The sequence below is a fragment of the Canis aureus genome, chromosome 23 (genome assembly GCF_053574225.1).
Source record: "Canis aureus isolate CA01 chromosome 23, VMU_Caureus_v.1.0, whole genome shotgun sequence".
NCBI classification, from domain to species: Eukaryota; Metazoa; Chordata; class Mammalia; order Carnivora; family Canidae; genus Canis; species Canis aureus.
In genome coordinates, this window is record NC_135633.1 from 22,203,266 (window position 1) to 22,221,678 (window position 18,413).

The following is an 18,413-nucleotide window of genomic DNA, read 5'->3' on the forward strand; positions in this document are numbered from 1 at the left end:
TTAATTACCTTTGTTGTACAGATTCAGAACCTTATAGAAGCCCTGCCTGAGGTCCTTGTTCTTGAGTGCATATACCATAGGGTTAAGGGCAGGAGGAATAACATTATGTAGTACATTAAGCAGAACTGGGATGAGAGGAAGAGTCATTGTTGCACTGTGGGTGATGGAAATGACTATAATAACTGAGTAGAAGAACAGGATTAGAATGAGGTGATAAGTACAGGTACTTAGGGCTTTGGATGCAGCTTCTGCTGAATTCAGCTTCAGCACTGAGTGAAGTATCAGAGCATATGATAAGAAAATCAAACCCAGGTCACTCCCCATCAGTGTCCAGGCCAAAAGAACCTGGTAGATGCTGTTGATTGTCCTGTCATCACAGGATAACCTAGTGACTCCAAGATTAGAGCATAGGCAATGCTCAATTTGGTTCTTGGAACAGTAGTGCCTCTGAGCAGCCAACACTGGCACTGGGATGGTGGCCAGACTGTTTCTGAGTGCCATGAACACAGTTGCCTTGACGACAAAAGAATCAGTAACTATTGATGGATAACGTAGTGGTTGGCAAATGGCTACATATCTGTCTATAGCCATGCAGACAAAGATACCTGACTCCATGGCCACAAAACAATGTATGACATACATCTGAGCAAAGCATTCAGGGAGACTGATGGCCTTTGCACTGAACCATAAGATGGCCAAAATCTTGGGCATGATGGTGGTAGCCAGTCCCATGTCTACCACAGCCAGGATCCCCAAGAAATAGTACATAGGCTGGTGCAGTGTAGCCTCTTGTTTGATGATAATCAGGATAAGGATGTTGGCAGTGAGAGCTAAGAGGTAAAGTAGTGCCAGGGGCAGGGAGAGCCAGTGTTGCCAGGTGTGAATGCCTGGGAATCCCATCAGAATGAACTCAGAGACCTGGAACTTAGAGATGTTGGAATGTCTAAGATCCTGGAACATCCTTCACTAAGAGAAAAACATATTTGAAGTTACTATGTTGAACAGACACTTAGACAATATTTGAAAAGGAATTACCTAGGTTGATGATACTGAAGGGGAGATTCATGTTCATTATTCTCATTCCATTACTAATATTTATGGGATATTATTGTGAAACTGGAACTGTGCATTTTATATTGTAAGTCATTTAATCATCACAAACACTCTATAAGGTGGTTCATAAGATTTCTACTGTCTCATTGTTGAGGAATAGAACATTATAGTAATCTGGATCATGTTTATTGTATTCCATAATAAGTCACGGAAGCTTGACAAAAAGAAAACCATCTGATATTATAGCCTGGTCTTTAAGTTTGACTTTGCTAATGGATTGTTTTCTTTGTAGACCAAATGCAAGTCTCAGAATAGAGGCTTTCAAGCATTGAGTCTTCTCAGATGACAGATTAGGTTATAGAATATATGTTTATACATATAAACTTCCTTTATTCATAGACTTGATTATTTCTGAACTATTTAATTGTTATTAAAATGCATTAGATCAGTTAGCATTAATCAGTTAGTATGTCAATTTTATAAACAGTACAGTGTTGTCCAAAATGCTGGTTAGCTGTCTAAAGCCTTGCAACTATGAAAGCGATAATATGGTTTGGAAATCTTAGTATTTTGAAGTCTGTTCTTTCTGGTTCTGTGTAACTTTCCTCTATTTGGACATGGCTTAAACAGTCTAGACAGGAGCAGCCCTGGTGGCTTAGCAGTTTAACGCTGACTTCAGCCCAGGGTGTGATCCTGGAGACCCAGATCCAGTCCCACGTTGGGCTCCCTGCATGGAACCTCCTTCTCCCTCTGCCTGTGTCTCTGCCTCAATCTCTCTCTCTCTCTCTCTCTCTTTCTCTCTCTCTCTCTCTCTCTCTCTCTCTGTGTCTCTCATGAATAAATAAATAAAATCTTAAAAGGATAAAATAAAATAAAATAAAATAAATAAAAACCAAAAAAAAAAGTCTAGACAGTCACATTATAATTAATAAAGCAGAAGTGAAAAAAAATCCCAAAAACTGACGATCTAATGAGTTTGGGATCAATGTTTTGCTGAGAAGTTCTGATAAAATCAAATTACTCTCTATATAAGACACTTTTTGATACAGTATTTTATTAATATTTTAATTTTAAAATGAAGGCAGATTATATTGTATGCTCCTTCAAAACGTGTGCTATTAACTATTTCTTCTTGAGTATTTCATATATTAAGGATACAACGTAAAATATATTTAAAAATTACTGTGAATTAAAGTTATATATAGAAAGGTAATGTTGATACAGTCTGGTGGGTATATTCATCTAATCCAGATAATGGCATCCTATATTCCTTATAAGATAATGAACTAAGAAAATTAAGATGTAACTAAGAATTTTTAATTGTTGAGAAAATACAATATTTTGACAAATATACAAAATTTGAAATTAAAAAAGCCTGAGAATGAAATGAAAAGATAAATTTAATTAAGATTTTTAAGATTGCAAACTGATGCCATAATAGTTTGAAGATATACTAAATAGGATAAAAGCTCTAGTGTCTGTGTTTTGGTATCTTAATACTCACACTTAAGAAGAGAAATAGCTTTGGGCATGCTATTTTCAGTACTAATAGTGAGATTCCTTCATCAGTTCAGAGCAATGGAATAGCTTAGGCTTTACTTAAAAGACAGTTTCTAACTTTCTAAAGGATCAAAGATATATATTCTAGTTCATCATGTCAATATACCTATCTCCTCAGAAAGCAAAGGCATGCATGGTATTTGTGTCATTTATAACATTGGTTTACTCCAAGAGCCTGACACTTAAACACTCTGTACATATTTGTAATATGAATGAATATTAGAAGAGGATTAGACAGCTTATATGCCTATGATTCTTGCATTATTCATAAGGGAGTCTGAAGTATCAACACATATATTAACATATGACTGTATGTTAAGAATGTAAAGGAATGATAGTAAGGGAGAATCATGTCAAAACAATAAAGGGTTAGAAGAGAATAACAGATATTTTGTCAAAACCAAAATAAAATCAAAAAATAAAATAATGTGTATTAGCATAAAGACAATTCATATTACATCTACAAATGCAATAATTATTATAGAGTACATTTGCCAATTAAAGAAGGCATTTTCAGATTAATTTTTTTTAAAAAAAACTACATACTATTTCTTTCTTTTTTTTTTAGGTTTAGTAGCTTTATTTTTTTTAATTTATTTTTTATTGGTGTTCAATTTACTAACACACAGAATAACCCCCAGTGCCCGTCACCCATTCACTCCCACCCCCCGCCCTCCTCCCCTTCTACCACCCCTAGTTCGTTTCCCAGAGTTAGCAGTCTTTACGTTCTGTCTCCCTTTCTGATTTTTCCCACACATTTCTTCTCCCTTCCCTTATATTCCCTTTCACTATTATTTATATTCCCCACATGAATGAGAACATATAATGTTTGTCCTTCTCTGATTGACTTACTTCACTCAGCATAATAGGGATACTAGGAATACAATGTTGGAAAGCACATGTGTAAAATGAATCCAGTATTCTTAGACAAAACAATTTAATAAATCTGTACCATGTATTTTTATAGCACTTAGTGCAGTTAAAAATAATAATTATATACTGAGGTATAGAACAATTGATAAGATAATATAATATTTGTGACTCATCTGATTCTAAACACCTAATCTTAACTTGAAAGAATTTCAAGTAGAAAATTACAAATTTAAAGTTAAGATGGACAAGAAATTTTAAGATATATTTCTTTTTTTTTTTAAGATTTTGCTTATTTATTCATGAGAGACAGAGAGAGAGAGACAGAGACAGAGACACAGGCAGAGGGAGAAGCAGGCTCCATGCAGGGAGCCTGACGTGGGACTCAATCCTGGGACTCCAGGATCAGGCCCTGGGCTGAAGGCAGTTCTAAACCACTGAGCCACCTGGCTGCCCTAAAATATATTTCTTGAAACAAATATGCAAACAAAATTTATAATAATATAAATCTATATCAGTATTAACAATTTTGTATCAAATAGTTTATGTATAAACCTACATGAAAAAATAGATTACAGACCATTTTAAGCACACAATATCAGTCATGTTCTAGATCATAAATGAGAAGTAACAAAAAGTTAGTATCACACAGACCATAAAAGAGACAAAAGAGATGGATATATTTGGAAAGATTTAGTAATAGTATTAAACAATAAATATTTCAAATATAATGTAATAATTGAAGTTGTGAAAAAGAAAGAATAGAATAATAATGAGAAACTTAAAACTTTGGGAATATGTTAATAAATCTGTAAGTTTAGTAAACATTCAATAAATCTGTAACTTTAAATGCACATATTACAGACAAGAATTAGAGTAATCAGTTAATACAAGTCATGATAGTAACTAACTTCAGATTTAACAAAGAAAACAATAAAAAGTAAGGCAGCACAGTAGTGGAATAAGAAAAATAAGAATTCTCAAAAAATGAAAGATATATTTAAAGAGTCATAAAATAGGCACAATTTTGTGGATAAGATAATGAGCAAAAAATGGGTAAAGGAGACTGGGAGATACAAACCTCCAGTTATGGAATCAATAAGTCACAGGGATGAAAAGCACAGCACAGGGAATATATTCAATAGTATTGTAATAGTAAAGTATGGTGACAGTAGCTACACTTGTGTTGAGCAAGGATAGCATACAGACTTTTCAAATCACTATATTGTACATCTGAAACTAATGTAAAATTCTGTATTAATTATACTTAAATTTAAAAAATAGGCACAATCTAAGATATTATTCAATTGAAAACAAAAAGTTGAGATTAGGCATTTGGAAAAATTATTTTAAAATATTAGAGGTTATAGTGAGTTTATGAATCAAAATTAAACACTTAGGTACTGTAAATTATATTTTTTGAGATTTTATTATTTGGGAGGGAGGGAGAGAGCACAAGCTAGGGGAGGGGCAGAGGTACAAGCAGACTCCTTGCTGATTGAGGAAAACCATGTTGGGCTGGATCCCAGGACTCTGACTGAGCCACTCAGGTATCCCTGAAACTGTACAGTATCTTAAGGAGAATAAAAGTATATTGACTAAACAGATAAATAATTTGAAACAGAAGTTAAAAATGTGTAAAATACCAGAAGAATTTGCCAGAGGATTTAATATTAACTCTTAAGTTAAATCTTAAAACAAAATTTACTTCTTAGAAGATATAATTATTATCCTACGTAGTTATTCGAGGAATAATAAAAAGAGGAAAACCTTCTAACAGCTTAACTAAGACAGTTTCAAACTGGCAAATACATTTCAAAAAGAAATGTTTTAGGACTATTTTGATTATAAATTTCAAATATTTGAAAATCTATGCAGCATGCAAAAATAGATATATATACCAAATATAACTTAGCATTAGAAATATATTAGCTATAATTCACTACGTTAAAATATTATTTTAAAAATGTATGTTTGGGGGCAGAGAATATATAGTCTGTACCTTCTCTTCATTTTTTTTGTTGTGATAAAACCTAAATAAAATATTTATTACCTTAACCATTTTAAAATGCACAGTTCAATGACATTAAATGAATTCCTATTGTGATCAACCACTATCCATTCCCATAACTCCTTCCATATTATGAAACTTAAATTCTATAACTATTAAACAATAACTTTTTATTCTCTCCTCCCCCCAACCCCTGGCCACCACCCTTTTTGTATTTATAATTTTTGACTACTAAATATCTCATTTAAGTGGAATTTTACAGTCTTTGTCTTTTTGTGAATGCTTATTTCATTCAGTATAATGTTCTCAAGTCCATCCATATAGCACATTTCAAAATTTTTTTTTAATTTATGATAGGCACACAGTGAGAGAGAGAGAGGCAGAGACACAGGCAGAGGGAGAAGCAGGCTCCACGCACCCGGAGCCCGACGTGGGATTCGATCCCGAGTCTCCAGGATCGCGCCCTGGGCCAAAGGCAGGCGCTAAACCGCCGCGCCACCCAGGGATCCCCATATAGCACATTTCAGAATCTCCTCTTTTAATATCCCATTCTGCACATACACACACACATGAGCACGCGCACACACACACACCACATTTTGCTATCCATTCGCTGGTCGGTGTTCCTTTGGGTTACTTCTATATTTTAGCTATTGTGAATAATGCTGCTATTATACATGGATGTATAAATATGTCTGTGAGACACTATTTTTTATTTGTCTAGACATACACCCAGAAGTCAGTAGGTCAGAGAAGTATAGGTCAGTTGTGTCAGAGAAGTATTTGATTTTATCTATCTATCATCTATCTATCATCTATCTATCTATCATCTATCTATCATCTATCTATCTATCTATCTATCTATCTATCTATCTATCTATCATCTACCTATTGAAAACGTAATAGCTATTTAAAAAGGAATTTGGCAAGTATTATCTAGCAAGATTCAAAGACAAGTTATTTAAATCAACAAGACAGTGGTGCCCACTACCTCAGTTTGCATTCATCAATATACTGGAGATCCAGAGGCTAATGTGTTAGTAAACAAAAAAAAAAAAAAGTTCAAAATAAAATCATCTAGATTGAAATACCAGGAATTTTAAGACAAACTTTTTAAAACATGAAAAATTATTTGGAAGACAACTGTGTAATGTGTTCTTCTTTTTTTTTTCCATTTGCATTGACTTTGGTTTTTTTTTTTTAACTTTTTATTTTAATCCCAGTTAGTTAACATACAGTGTAATGTATTCTTACAGTGGATTATATTTATTTATTCACTGATTTGTGTTAAAAATGAATATATTTTGCCAGACATTTAGGAGGAACAGAGTGTCCTTTCAATTATACAGTTTCTTATTGTAAGCCACACTGAAATGTCTTGTTCTTATAGTTCAGCGTTCAACTATTTTGAGTGAAAATGCGGCTTTGGGAAAAGCTGCATTTCCCATGTGGCTTTGGAAAAAAATACTTGAAAGACTTGAAAAATTACCTTAGCTTGTGGGATCCTCAGTTCCAAACTATAAAATGAGATAATTCGTTTCTAGTTCCTGGGTTTGGTTAAGACTTAAATTCTATTAAAATCCTTACAAAATAGGGCAGCCCCGGTGGCACAGCGGTTTAGCACCGCCTTCCGCCCAGGGCATGATCCTGGAAACCTGGGATTGAGTCCCACGTCCAGCTCCCTGCATGGAGCCTGCTTCTCCCTCTGCCTGTGTCTCTGCCTCTCTCTCTCTCTGTCTCTCATGAATAAATAATAAAATCTTAAAAACATAAAGTAAAATCCTTACAAAATAGGTTAATTAATATTTATGTGGTCATTTTAAGTGAGGTCCTGGATGGCTCGTCTTCTTCAGTCAGGACAGTAGTCATTAGGGCCTGATACCATAAGGCACATTATTAAGAGTTAAAAAGCTAAGAAAAACATGAATATGAATGTGTATAGAAACCCAAAGGAGGCTGACAACTTCTGAAACAGCCAACTAAATTTTGATTTTGGAAAATTTTCTGAAGAATTGTAAAGACGTGAAGTATCTAATAAAAGAGAATTGACAAAACAGTGAATATGATTCTAAAGAATATCAGTATTAACATAAATTCCTGTGATTTTTTTTGACATATTAGGGTATTTTTGTCCTACCAAGTTTGGTAAAATTTTCCACAATCTAAGTTGATTTGGCAAAGTGCACCTCATGATTTCTATTGGGTCACTGGAGATTATGATGCAGTTGCACTTCTCTTCTAAAGAAGGCATCCCAAAATCTCTGCAGAAGATGAAAAGACTGGCCCTGCCCCTAGATATGTACTTACTATGGGGGTGCTGCACTTGGCTTGTCTCAAGTAGTGGACTTCAGGATAAACATAGATGGAGTATGGGCATTGCAGGTGGACTTAAGGATTTTATAATCAACAGAGAGAAACTCAGGGGCCTGCCTTGTGGAGAGAAAGCCAGTTCCCTAGAGCCATAAATCCCAAGTCAGTTTGAGATCAGTCAAATCCAGCAATGTAATTCGGGAAAAGTTTTGAAATCATATCATTTAGCTAATCTGGCTTTGATGGAGCTAAGCTCTTATTACATTCAGGCATAAATGTATTTAAATGTCTACCTTTTAGGATAGATTTCTCTTTAAAGAAAGCTTTTTGATAGTGTTTTGGGGGGGTGTTTTATTTATTTTTTTTAAGATTTTATTTATTTATTTATTTGACAGAGAGAGAGAGTGTGTGTGTACAATTAGATGGAGTGGCAGAAAAGGGAAAAGGAGACACACGCTCCTGGGTGAGCAGACAGACCTGATTCAGGGCTGGATCCCGGAGGACCCTGGGATCATGACCTAGACCTAAGGCAGAAACTCAACTGACTGAGCCATCCAGGTGCCCTGGAAGTGTTTTGTTTTTAAGGAAAAGCATAATGTAAAATCTCCCTATGTTTTTTCTGTTTGAATAATTTTATTTTTTGATTCAAGTATAACTAATAGTGTTATATTAGTTTCAGATGTACAATATAATGATTCAACAATGCTATACATTTCTCAGTGCTCATCAAGATAAGTGTACTCTCAATCTCCTTTATCTATTTTGTGTACCTCTCTACTTATCTCCCCTCTGAAAACCTCCAGTTTGTTCTCTATTTTTAAGGGTGTTTTTGTTTGTTTGTCTCTTGTTTTCTTTGCTCATTTGTTTTGTTTCTTAAATTATATATATGAGTGAAACAATATGGTATTTATCTTTCTCTAACTGACTTATTTCACTTAGCATTATAGTCTCAAGATCCATCCATGTTGTTGTAAAGGGCAAGACTTCATTCTTTTTTATGGCTGGGGAATATTCCATAATATCACATACATGTAATGAATACCACATCTTCATTATCCATCCATCTATTAATAGACCCTTGGGTTACTTCCATAATTTGGCTATTGTAAATAATACTGCAATAAATATAGAAGTGCATACATTTTTGAACTAATGTTTTTGTTTTCTTTGGGTAAATCCAAAAAGTGAAATTTGCCAAATCATATGATAACTCTACTTTTAATTTTTTAAGGAAACCCCATACCATTTTCCACAGTGGCTGCACCAAGTCGCTGTTGTTGTATTCCCAGCAACAGTGCATGAGGGCTCCTTTTTCTTTACATCCTCTCTAACACTTGTTACTTTTTGTGTTTTTATTTTAGCCATTATTATAAGTGTAAAGTGATATCTCATTGTGGTTTTAATTTGTATTTTCCTGATGATAAGTGATGTTGAGCATCTTTCATATGTCTGTCTGTTGGCAATCCATATGTCTTCTTTGGAAAAAAGAAGTCTCTTCAGGTCCTCTGCCCATTTTTAAAAATATAATTATTGGTGTTTTTGGTGTTGAGCTGTGTAAGTTCTTTTTATATTTTGATATTAAGCTATCATCAGATATATCATTTGCAAATACCTTCCCTTATTCAGTAAGTTGCATAATACCCTCTAGTTTCATCCATTCCATTGCAAATGGTAAGATTTCGGTTTTTGATGGCTGAGTAATATTCTGATATACATGCCACATATTTTTTATCCATTCAGCTACTGATGGACATCTGGGCCCTTGCTATATTTTGGATATTGTGGACATTGCTGCTATAAATATTCAACCCCCATGTTGGACCCCCATAAACATTGATCCCCATTGGATCACTATGTTTGTACCCTTTGTGTAAATACCTAGCATTACAATTGCTGGGTCATAGGCTAGCTCTATTTTTAACTTTTTGAGGAACCTCCATACTGTTTTCCAGAGTGGCTGTACCAGCTTGCATTCCCACTAGATCCCAAAACCAGACAAAGGCTCCACCAAAAAGGAGAATTACAGACCAATATCCCTGATTAATATGGATGCAGAAATTTTCACCAAGATACTAGCCAATGGGATCCAACATTAAAAGGATTATTCACCATTTATTCCTGGGCTGCAAGGGTGGTTCAACATCTGCTAATCAAACAATATGATACACCACATTAATGGACAATCATATGATCTTCTCAATACATGCATAAAAAGCATTTGACAAAATATAGCATTCTTTCTTGTTTAAAACTCTCCACAGTGTGGGGTAGAGGGAACATACCCTAATATCATAAAAGCCATATACAAAAAGCCCACAGTGAATATCACCCTCAATGGGGAAAACCTAAGAGCTTTTCCCCTAAGGTCAGGAACACGACCCCTAAGGGATGTCCACTCTCACCACTATTGTTCAACATAATACTAGAAGTCCTAGCCTCAGCAATCAGACAATAAAAAGAAATAAAAAGGCATCCAAATTGACAAGGAAGTCAAAATTTCAATCTTTGCAATTAATTTAAAATATAGCAAATCCAAGTGACAATATTGTTCAAACTGGAAATTATGATTGCTATTTGGAAATAGGGCAAACTGGATTCTGGTTGTGGATGATTGCCTTCCATCAGGCATCCATCATAGCTGATTTCATATCCCTCAATCATCTTCTTATATTTTTGTTTGCAGAAACCTGGTTAATGATGATACCAGTCTTTCACGGAGGAGATGAAAAACTCACATAAAAAGTTGTGGGGATACCAATGACATTGGAATTCCGAAGACACTTAACAAGAATGCACCACTCAACACCCTCCCTTTTCATGGACAAAATGGTACTCTCAAGAAGGCACTATTAGACCCCAAGTTAACAGACAATAGAAGTATCTCTTTCCCCATATTTCCTGCTGTAGATGCCCTTCCCTTCTTTGTTTCTTTTCTCCTTCCTTTCTCTTCCCTTCCCTTACAAATATCCTTTTCATAAGATGTGGGATTTGATGTTCATAGAACCCAAAAGGATCTTTATGACACAGTCTCATATCTGCGTGGTTTTCACTCCATAAGCATAGGGTTCATAGTGGGAGGCAAGAGCAGATAAATATTGGCCACAATGATGTGGCAAGAAGGAGGGATCTTGTGACCCCCAAAGCAGTGGGAAAAGAAGCAGAAGAAGGCTGGGCTATAGGAGAAAACAGTGGAACAGATATGGGCAGTGCAAGTGGTGAAGGCCTTCTGTGGAGCATCTGCTAAAGAGAGGCTGATCATAGTGTAGGAGATTGTGATGCACAGGATGTCAAAGCCACCAAATAGGAGGGCAACCATCAGTCCGTAGATAACATTGACCTTGATATTTCCACAGGATAACTTGGCTACTGACATGTGGTCACAATAGGTATGGTATAGTATATTCTCTCTACAGTAGGGTAGTCTCTTGATGATGTAAGTCAAGGGAGTGACAAGCATCACTACTCTCAGAAAAGTAGCAAGCCCAACCTTTGCAATGCCAGGATTGGTGAGGATAGTTGAGTAGTGCAGAAGGTAGCAGATGGCCGCATAGCAGTCCAGGGCCATGAGTATGAGCATACCACACTCCATCCCTATTGAGGCATAGATTAAGAACATCTGGACCAGGCATTCATTAAAGCTGATTTCCTTAAGATGGAACCAGAAGATGCAGAGAGCTTTAGGGATTGTAGAAGTGCACATAACAAGATCAGTTAGGGAAAGCATAGCAAAGAAGTAGTACATGGACCTGTGCAGGGAATTTTCATAGCAGGTGAGGTAAAGCAACCCACAATTCCCTACCATAACCACAATATAAATGGAGAATAATGGGAAGGGAATCCACATGTTCATGTCTTCCAGTCCTGGGATCCCATTAAGAATAAATGAGACTGGGGTCAGGACTGTTTGGTTCAGCATTGACATGATCAGGCTGTTATAATCATTAAACAACTTAGATTTTTGTGTATTCCTCGGGTTTTGTTTTCTGATCCTCCAATATTAGAAAAAATTTTTTTTTAATTTTAGCCATATTTTCTCTCATTCTTCCTTTTTCTCTCTGTCAAGTGTGCATTTTAATATCAAATAACCAAATATTTCATACATGAGAGAACACGTAAAGGTAATAACAACAAAAACATTCTCACCATATCTATTAGGTCATTGGAAAAGTGATCGGTGAAGTTTTCCTTAAGAGAACATTTAAAGAAATATTTGTTCCTGTGGTGTAGACACAATATATATCTTAGAGCCCAGAAACTAGCAAGTGTCAAAAATGTTTTTGCCCTTATTGGGTCATATTTATGCTATACTAAATATTGTTCTAGGAACTTTACAAATATTGACTCATTTAATCCTCACTACAAGTCCAGGAAGTATTTTTTATTAATCTGCAATTTTGTAATTGAATAAATTGAGACACTATTTAGAAGAAGCTTTTTCATGTCTATGTACAGATATACAATACCAAAGCTAAACCCTTTTTGACCATTTTTAAAAAATTAATTCTTGTAAATTTTGCCATAAAAAATGTGTAGAAATAGTACTATAGATTAATAATGAAAAAAAAAATCCAGGTCCAAAAAAAAAAAAATCCAGGTCCATCTTTCCAACTGTTGAAGTCTATCCTCTCACAGTTGGTCATAATTACTTATTTTAGCTCTCTACTAGTATTAACCTTTGCACTTCTAAATAATATGTCCAGGCTGCTTTTTCTTCCTTTTTCTCTTGAAATTGTTTTTGTTAAAATTTGTATTACATGTTTAATTTTATATAATATAGGTTTTATCCCTTGCTGTCACATGATATGATGACTATATTTTCTTCTCAATTCATATTTTTCCTTTTGCTAATACTTTAGTTTTCTTAGTATTTAGTGTAGATATATGAAAATAATTTAAAATTTCAAAATTATAAAAAAAACATTTCTACTATTATTTCTTGATAAACACAACCTATCAATATTAGTCCTTCCCACATCATCTGTTTCTGAGAAGTCTCTGCCCTGCTTTTCTAAAATAGCTTTTTTCTCAATTAGACACATAATTCTTATCTAGAAATTCCCCTTCACCAACTCTCTGTAGATTTATTTGTAGATATGATTTTTTTCTTCTATGTTTCCAGGACTCCATGGAAAACATTTTTTTCGAAAGTATCAGTGTCTGAATATGGTTTAGTTTATTAATCTTTTTTGCTGGATTTAAATTCTAGATTAATAAAGGCATTTCGGTGTATCCTAGTTTCCAGGAAGACATTAAAAGGACAGTTCCAGTTCTTGATCCTTTGTACATGAACTATTTCCTACTGGCATTTTTTTCATTTGTATTGTTTTTGGCCCTGAACTATTAAAAAATATATATTTTTTTGCATTTTGAAATTTAATGGTGATGATAAAAAGATATGTGTGTTTGTGCATGTATAATTGTGAAGACATTTATGGGATTTCTGACACTGGAAATCTAATGCCTTTGACTTTGGAAATTTACCTAACTTCTAATAATTTATTCCCAATTTTTTTCTTGTTATTTTTCTACACATTTTTTAGTCTGGTATCGGTTCTTCTGAAATTCTTCTTTTTTTTTTTAATTGAAATTTTTTAGGCTGAATCTATTTAATCCACTTTCTGAAAGTGTTCTGAAAGTGTTATATATCCCAAACCTCTTGGTATTTTTTTGTTGTTGTTGTGTGATATTACAGGTTTCCAACATCTTATTTTTCTCTGATTATGGTGAATGTACAAAAATTAAATACACATATATTTACTCTACTTCTTGTATATTATTTACATAACTTTTAAATTTTAATAATTTAGTTTTATACTTTATTTTTTATTTTGGAAGTGTTTCTCAACTGTCTGATAATCTTTGACTTAATTCACACTTAAGAGAGAGTCTTTAGAAAGCTGATTTGAAATTTCAGTTGATGACTGAGTCTCAGCATTTGGTAATATTTACTTTGAATCCTCTGTAGGGATTGCTTCATTGTTGACATCCTTAGTTGTCATCATTTATAGGTCTTAGAGATTTGCAATTTTTTCCAAAGAGAATCCACCAATCTACTTCCTGAAGTGAATATTTAATTAGCTTCCAGAGTTCTTGGAGTTGAGTAGAAGGACACTACAGGTATCACACTTAAATATGAATATTGTATTAAATTCTCACATATTTTATTATGCCTCATCCTTGGCCTTTATCACATCTAACATATATTCATTCATAGATCGTGTTAGTTTCTTTCAAGAATAAACTTCCGGTCATCATAAGAGGATATTTAACATTGTGTAGGATAGTGGATGAGCCAGAGATACCAAGTTTCTCTTATTCCATTTTCCTATCTACATCCCTGTTTTATCTTTCTGTATTTACACTGAAGGATGAGAGATTAGACACTGCACAAAGCAACTCCTTTTAGAAACAGCAAAGCAACCTAGCTTGAATGTTATTGAGTGCTCTTCAAAGACCTGTTTTCATATAGTTACAAAATAAGAGTAGACAGAAACTACCATGAAAAAACGCTTGCAGGGCATCAGGAAAATTTTCAAACAGGAAAGTACAAATTGTCTTAGGCCAGAAGCATGATCCATTCTGTTGCTGTTTATTCCCATTACACTGCTATGTTTAGCTTTATGATTTTACAATTCTTTATCCTATTTGTGTCCCTCTCCTCCCACCAAATCTAGCTCAGTCATCAATTTCTTCAGGATGATTCAACTTTCATTTGGAGGGGATAGAGTGCCTTCCTCTAAATCCTCCTAACATGATGTAATTATAAAGGTGGCAGGCTTACAGGTAAGGAATAGAACTATTGATGAAATCAATCTCTTTTTTTTAACATCATGGATTCTGAAAACTTATTTATATACTTGAATCACCTTTAATGTAACAAAACTCTTAATATATTTTCAGACTGTATTTATTTTCATATCTGAAGTGTCTAGGAAGACACCAGGCATGCTTTCGATGTTAATGAATATTTTTGAATAAAGGAAGAGATAAATGAGTGAATGAATCATATTTCATACTTTAAGAATTATAGCACTGCAGTCTAAATATTATTTCTTAGAAAGCATAAAGGGGGCACCAGATGAAACAAAACTATGACGTCTGCTTCATCAGTCACCAGAAAATATGTTTCTAAAATTCTCCACTGGGATGCCTGGATGGCTCAGTCTGTTAGGCATCTGACTCAGTTTTGGCTCAGGTCATGAGATTGAGCCTGGGCTCCACACTCAGTGGGGTGTCTGGGGTGTCTGCTTGAGATTCGTTCTTTCTCTCTTTCTATCCCCCTTCCACTCTCATGCTCTTTCTCTCTCTCAAATAAACAAATCAATTTAAAAAAATAAAATTCTCCATCAAAAAATAAAGAATATACTTTTATTGCATATATTTACATATATTTTATTGTATGTTGAGTCAAAGTGACTTTTGAGAAATATTAGATTAAAAAATTTGAGGTCAAAAAAAACAAAACAAAACAAAACAAAATTTGAGGTCGAGCTCTTTAATTTGAACCAATTTATATCAAATTGTTGCAATCCCAGGCTTGACAAGGATTCTTCACAATCAAAATAATAGACAACACTGAAATTATTTTCCTTTATTTGTTACTACTACACAGTAGAAGCTTTTAAATTTGGGAATTTATTTAAATCATATATCAGCTTCTTAGCTAATCCTTAATTTCCTAGTTACTCAACTTAAGATAAATAATTGGAAGACCAAGAGAAGTCCTGTAATTTGTCTTATGGACAAAAGAAAAATATGTTTTTATAATACAAAAATAATTTCCTTGATTATCAAAATTGCCATCAAATCCTTTTCTATCAGGTGTATAAATTTCTACTTTGTATACAGCATTGTTTTTCAGATTACTTTTACAGATATTATTAAAAGTAACAAAAGCTGTAATAATTTATATATGTACATTTACATATATGTATACATACACATGCACACACAAAATATGTATAACATGTATAAACATTTTAAATATTTTTGTGTTTAAAACATAAACATATTATATATAAACATATGTACATATATATGTTTTACCTCATTTGATCATTGTAGAAATAAGATAAGCTTGCAATATATGTATACATTTAAAAGTATATATATATATATATATATATATATACACAATAAGAGTCTGTTTTATGGTTTGCCTCTCTCTTCTTTCCACCATGTTCATCAGTTTGTTTCTTAAATTCCACATATGAAACCATATGGTATTTGTCTCTCTGACTCACTTATTTCATTTATTTGATCGGTATATGCCAAATTCTCACACAAGTTGTTGAAAAATAGTATCACTACTTATTTATTCATCTCAATAAATTTGAATAGTAAACTCTTCTTTTGTTTTAATTTTCATTTATTAAGAATATGAAAGAATATTTTTCTTTGAAAACCTCAATAAAATTAATACATTTATGAAATTTAACAGTAATACAATACTTTATTGTAACCCAGAGTCCAACACTGGTTAATGCAATTGTGCCAATAATGTCCCATGTAGGACTGTTTTCCATATAGGATTCTGGCCAGGTCGTGTAATGAGTAAAGTTTGTGCATTTCTCCAGACTTCTTTAATCTGGGACATTTCCTCAGCCTTTCTTTGACTCTTAAAACTATCCATGCAGCAGAAGCAAGTAGAAAAATTGGGTAAAGCATAGATACCCATAAACTGAAAATATGTCTCAGAGATTGTGTTCTATTTTTAAGAAGGTGTTTCCTAAATATGATATCTTTATCACATTTATATCCCTTGTGTTTCCTTTTTGTAATCTAGTGTCAATTAATAAAACTAGCTTTATTGTTACATTTTACATCTATACATTTGCAAAACTCTTAGTTATAGATCCACCAAGTATATCCCAAGTAATACAATATCAACCATAGTTTAAATTACTTCTCCAAAACAAATTTAAAATTGTTTTCGTACCTTATAACTTAATTTTTCTACAAGGAAAATGGACTCATATTATGCTATCTGTGTGTAGGTTATACTGAAGTAGTAACATCAACACAAGAATATCACCACTTATAAAGTACATTTTTATGTCATCTGTTGTCTATTTTCATTCCCCAAATCCATAGGTAATAAATTCATTTTCTCATTAGACTGTCCTCAATTTTAAAAACCCAGTTTTTCCCTCAATATGATAATGGGTTCCTCCAACTATATTTTGCTATCTGGAATAAAAGAAATACAGTCACAAATAAATCTCTCTAGGAATGAAGCAAGGAAAGTAGGTCCTCATTTTGAGAACAAGGGGATGTCACATAAAAGTAAGTGTTTGACCAAGACTGAGAACTATTCTCTAGCTCTCTGCCATTTCTTCTTGTGATGAGGCTGACTCACACCTGAAAAAGACCAGTGATTCCTATTTGGTTAGGAAGATAACATAGATGTTTATAATCATGATGGTAAGTCCTACTGGTATGCAATCTGAAAAATGGAGAAATAAACATTTTTCCAAGAAAACCCAATCTTTTACAACAGTTCTACCTTCAAATGGGTGAATGAAATCAAACCTGTGTTTCTGAGAATATAATAATCAGTTGTTATATGTCTAAAGACTCTCTCCTCCTTACTGCCTATAAAATAAAAAGTCCTGTCTCTAGTCCCACTTAAAAAAAAAGATTTTATTTATTCATTTAAAGCAAGAGTGTGTGTGAACTGGGGGAGGGACAGAGAGAGAGGGAAAGAGAAACTCAAGCAGACTCTGTACTGAATGCAGAGTCCAAAGTGCGGGAGGGCGGGGGGACTTCATGACCTGAGATCATGCCCTGAGCTGAAATCAGGACTCATATGCTCAACCACTTGAGTCACCCAGGATTCCCTTTAGTATGTCCCTTAATACCTTGGTTTCTGACAGCAAAGCAATAAGCTGAATGCAATCTGTTTCCGGTGTTCAGGATGTTGATCACAAAAATTCACTATTCTACAATATGTGTACATGTACAGCCTTTAACTTCTAAATCCCTTGATATCTGTACTATTGAACTGAGTATTTAAAGAAACATTCTGTTTTTCTTAAGGGGATAAAATTGTATATTTCTCTAGAGAATATTTCAGAACATTAGAGACACAGGTGCAGACGTGAGTCAAGTCTACCCGACCTGTAGGAGAGGATCAAAACTAGAGGAAATGCTCCATGCTTACCAACTAAATAATATTACATAAATAATAGTTTCATACGTTGTGTATTTGTGTAAGCATGTGTATATGGGGACTTTTAAAAATGAAATTAGTGATTTTAATATTTGTTACAGAGTTGTTTCTTTCTATGTACAGCCTTATAGGATACAAGTTGCAAGCACTTACATGCAGAATGTTTCAGTCATTCACACATCCATCCACTTCTTTTTTATTTGTTTATATTTTTGTGTGTCTAACTAAATAACGTCATTGAATATGGAATACTTTCTAAGTCAGGCTAAGAACTATGAAAAAAGAAACAGATATTATGTATTCTAGTTTTAAAGAGCTTACTTTCTACTAACATAGATAATGAAATATTATGGCATTCTAGAAAGTCATCAAAAGTTCAGGCTTGTCATGCATACATATTATGTGAAGAATAATTAAATGCTTACATTTTGACATAAT

The 18,413-nt window shown here is 33.7% G+C and overlaps 2 protein-coding genes across 2 annotated transcripts; both read right to left on the reverse strand.

The window, feature by feature from the left end:
* Positions 1-960, reverse strand: LOC144294778 (olfactory receptor 56B2-like). The gene has a single exon (XM_077866729.1). It carries the CDS (start codon positions 958-960, stop codon positions 1-3), a length of 960 nt encoding a protein of 319 aa, XP_077722855.1.
* A 9,890-nt stretch (positions 961-10,850) lies between these two features.
* LOC144294781 (olfactory receptor 52N4-like) lies at positions 10,851-11,726 on the reverse strand. The gene has a single exon (XM_077866736.1). It carries the CDS (start codon positions 11,724-11,726, stop codon positions 10,851-10,853), a length of 876 nt encoding a protein of 291 aa, XP_077722862.1.
* Positions 11,727-18,413: the final 6,687 nt, after the last annotated feature.

Bases quoted from the DNA above. Each gene is read 5' to 3' on its own strand.
- LOC144294781 (XM_077866736.1), bottom strand. From the start codon at position 11,726: ATGTCAATGCTGAACCAAACAGTCCTGACCCCAGTCTCATTTATTCTT.
- LOC144294778 (XM_077866729.1), bottom strand. From the start codon at position 960: ATGTTCCAGGATCTTAGACATTCCAACATCTCTAAGTTCCAGGTCTCT.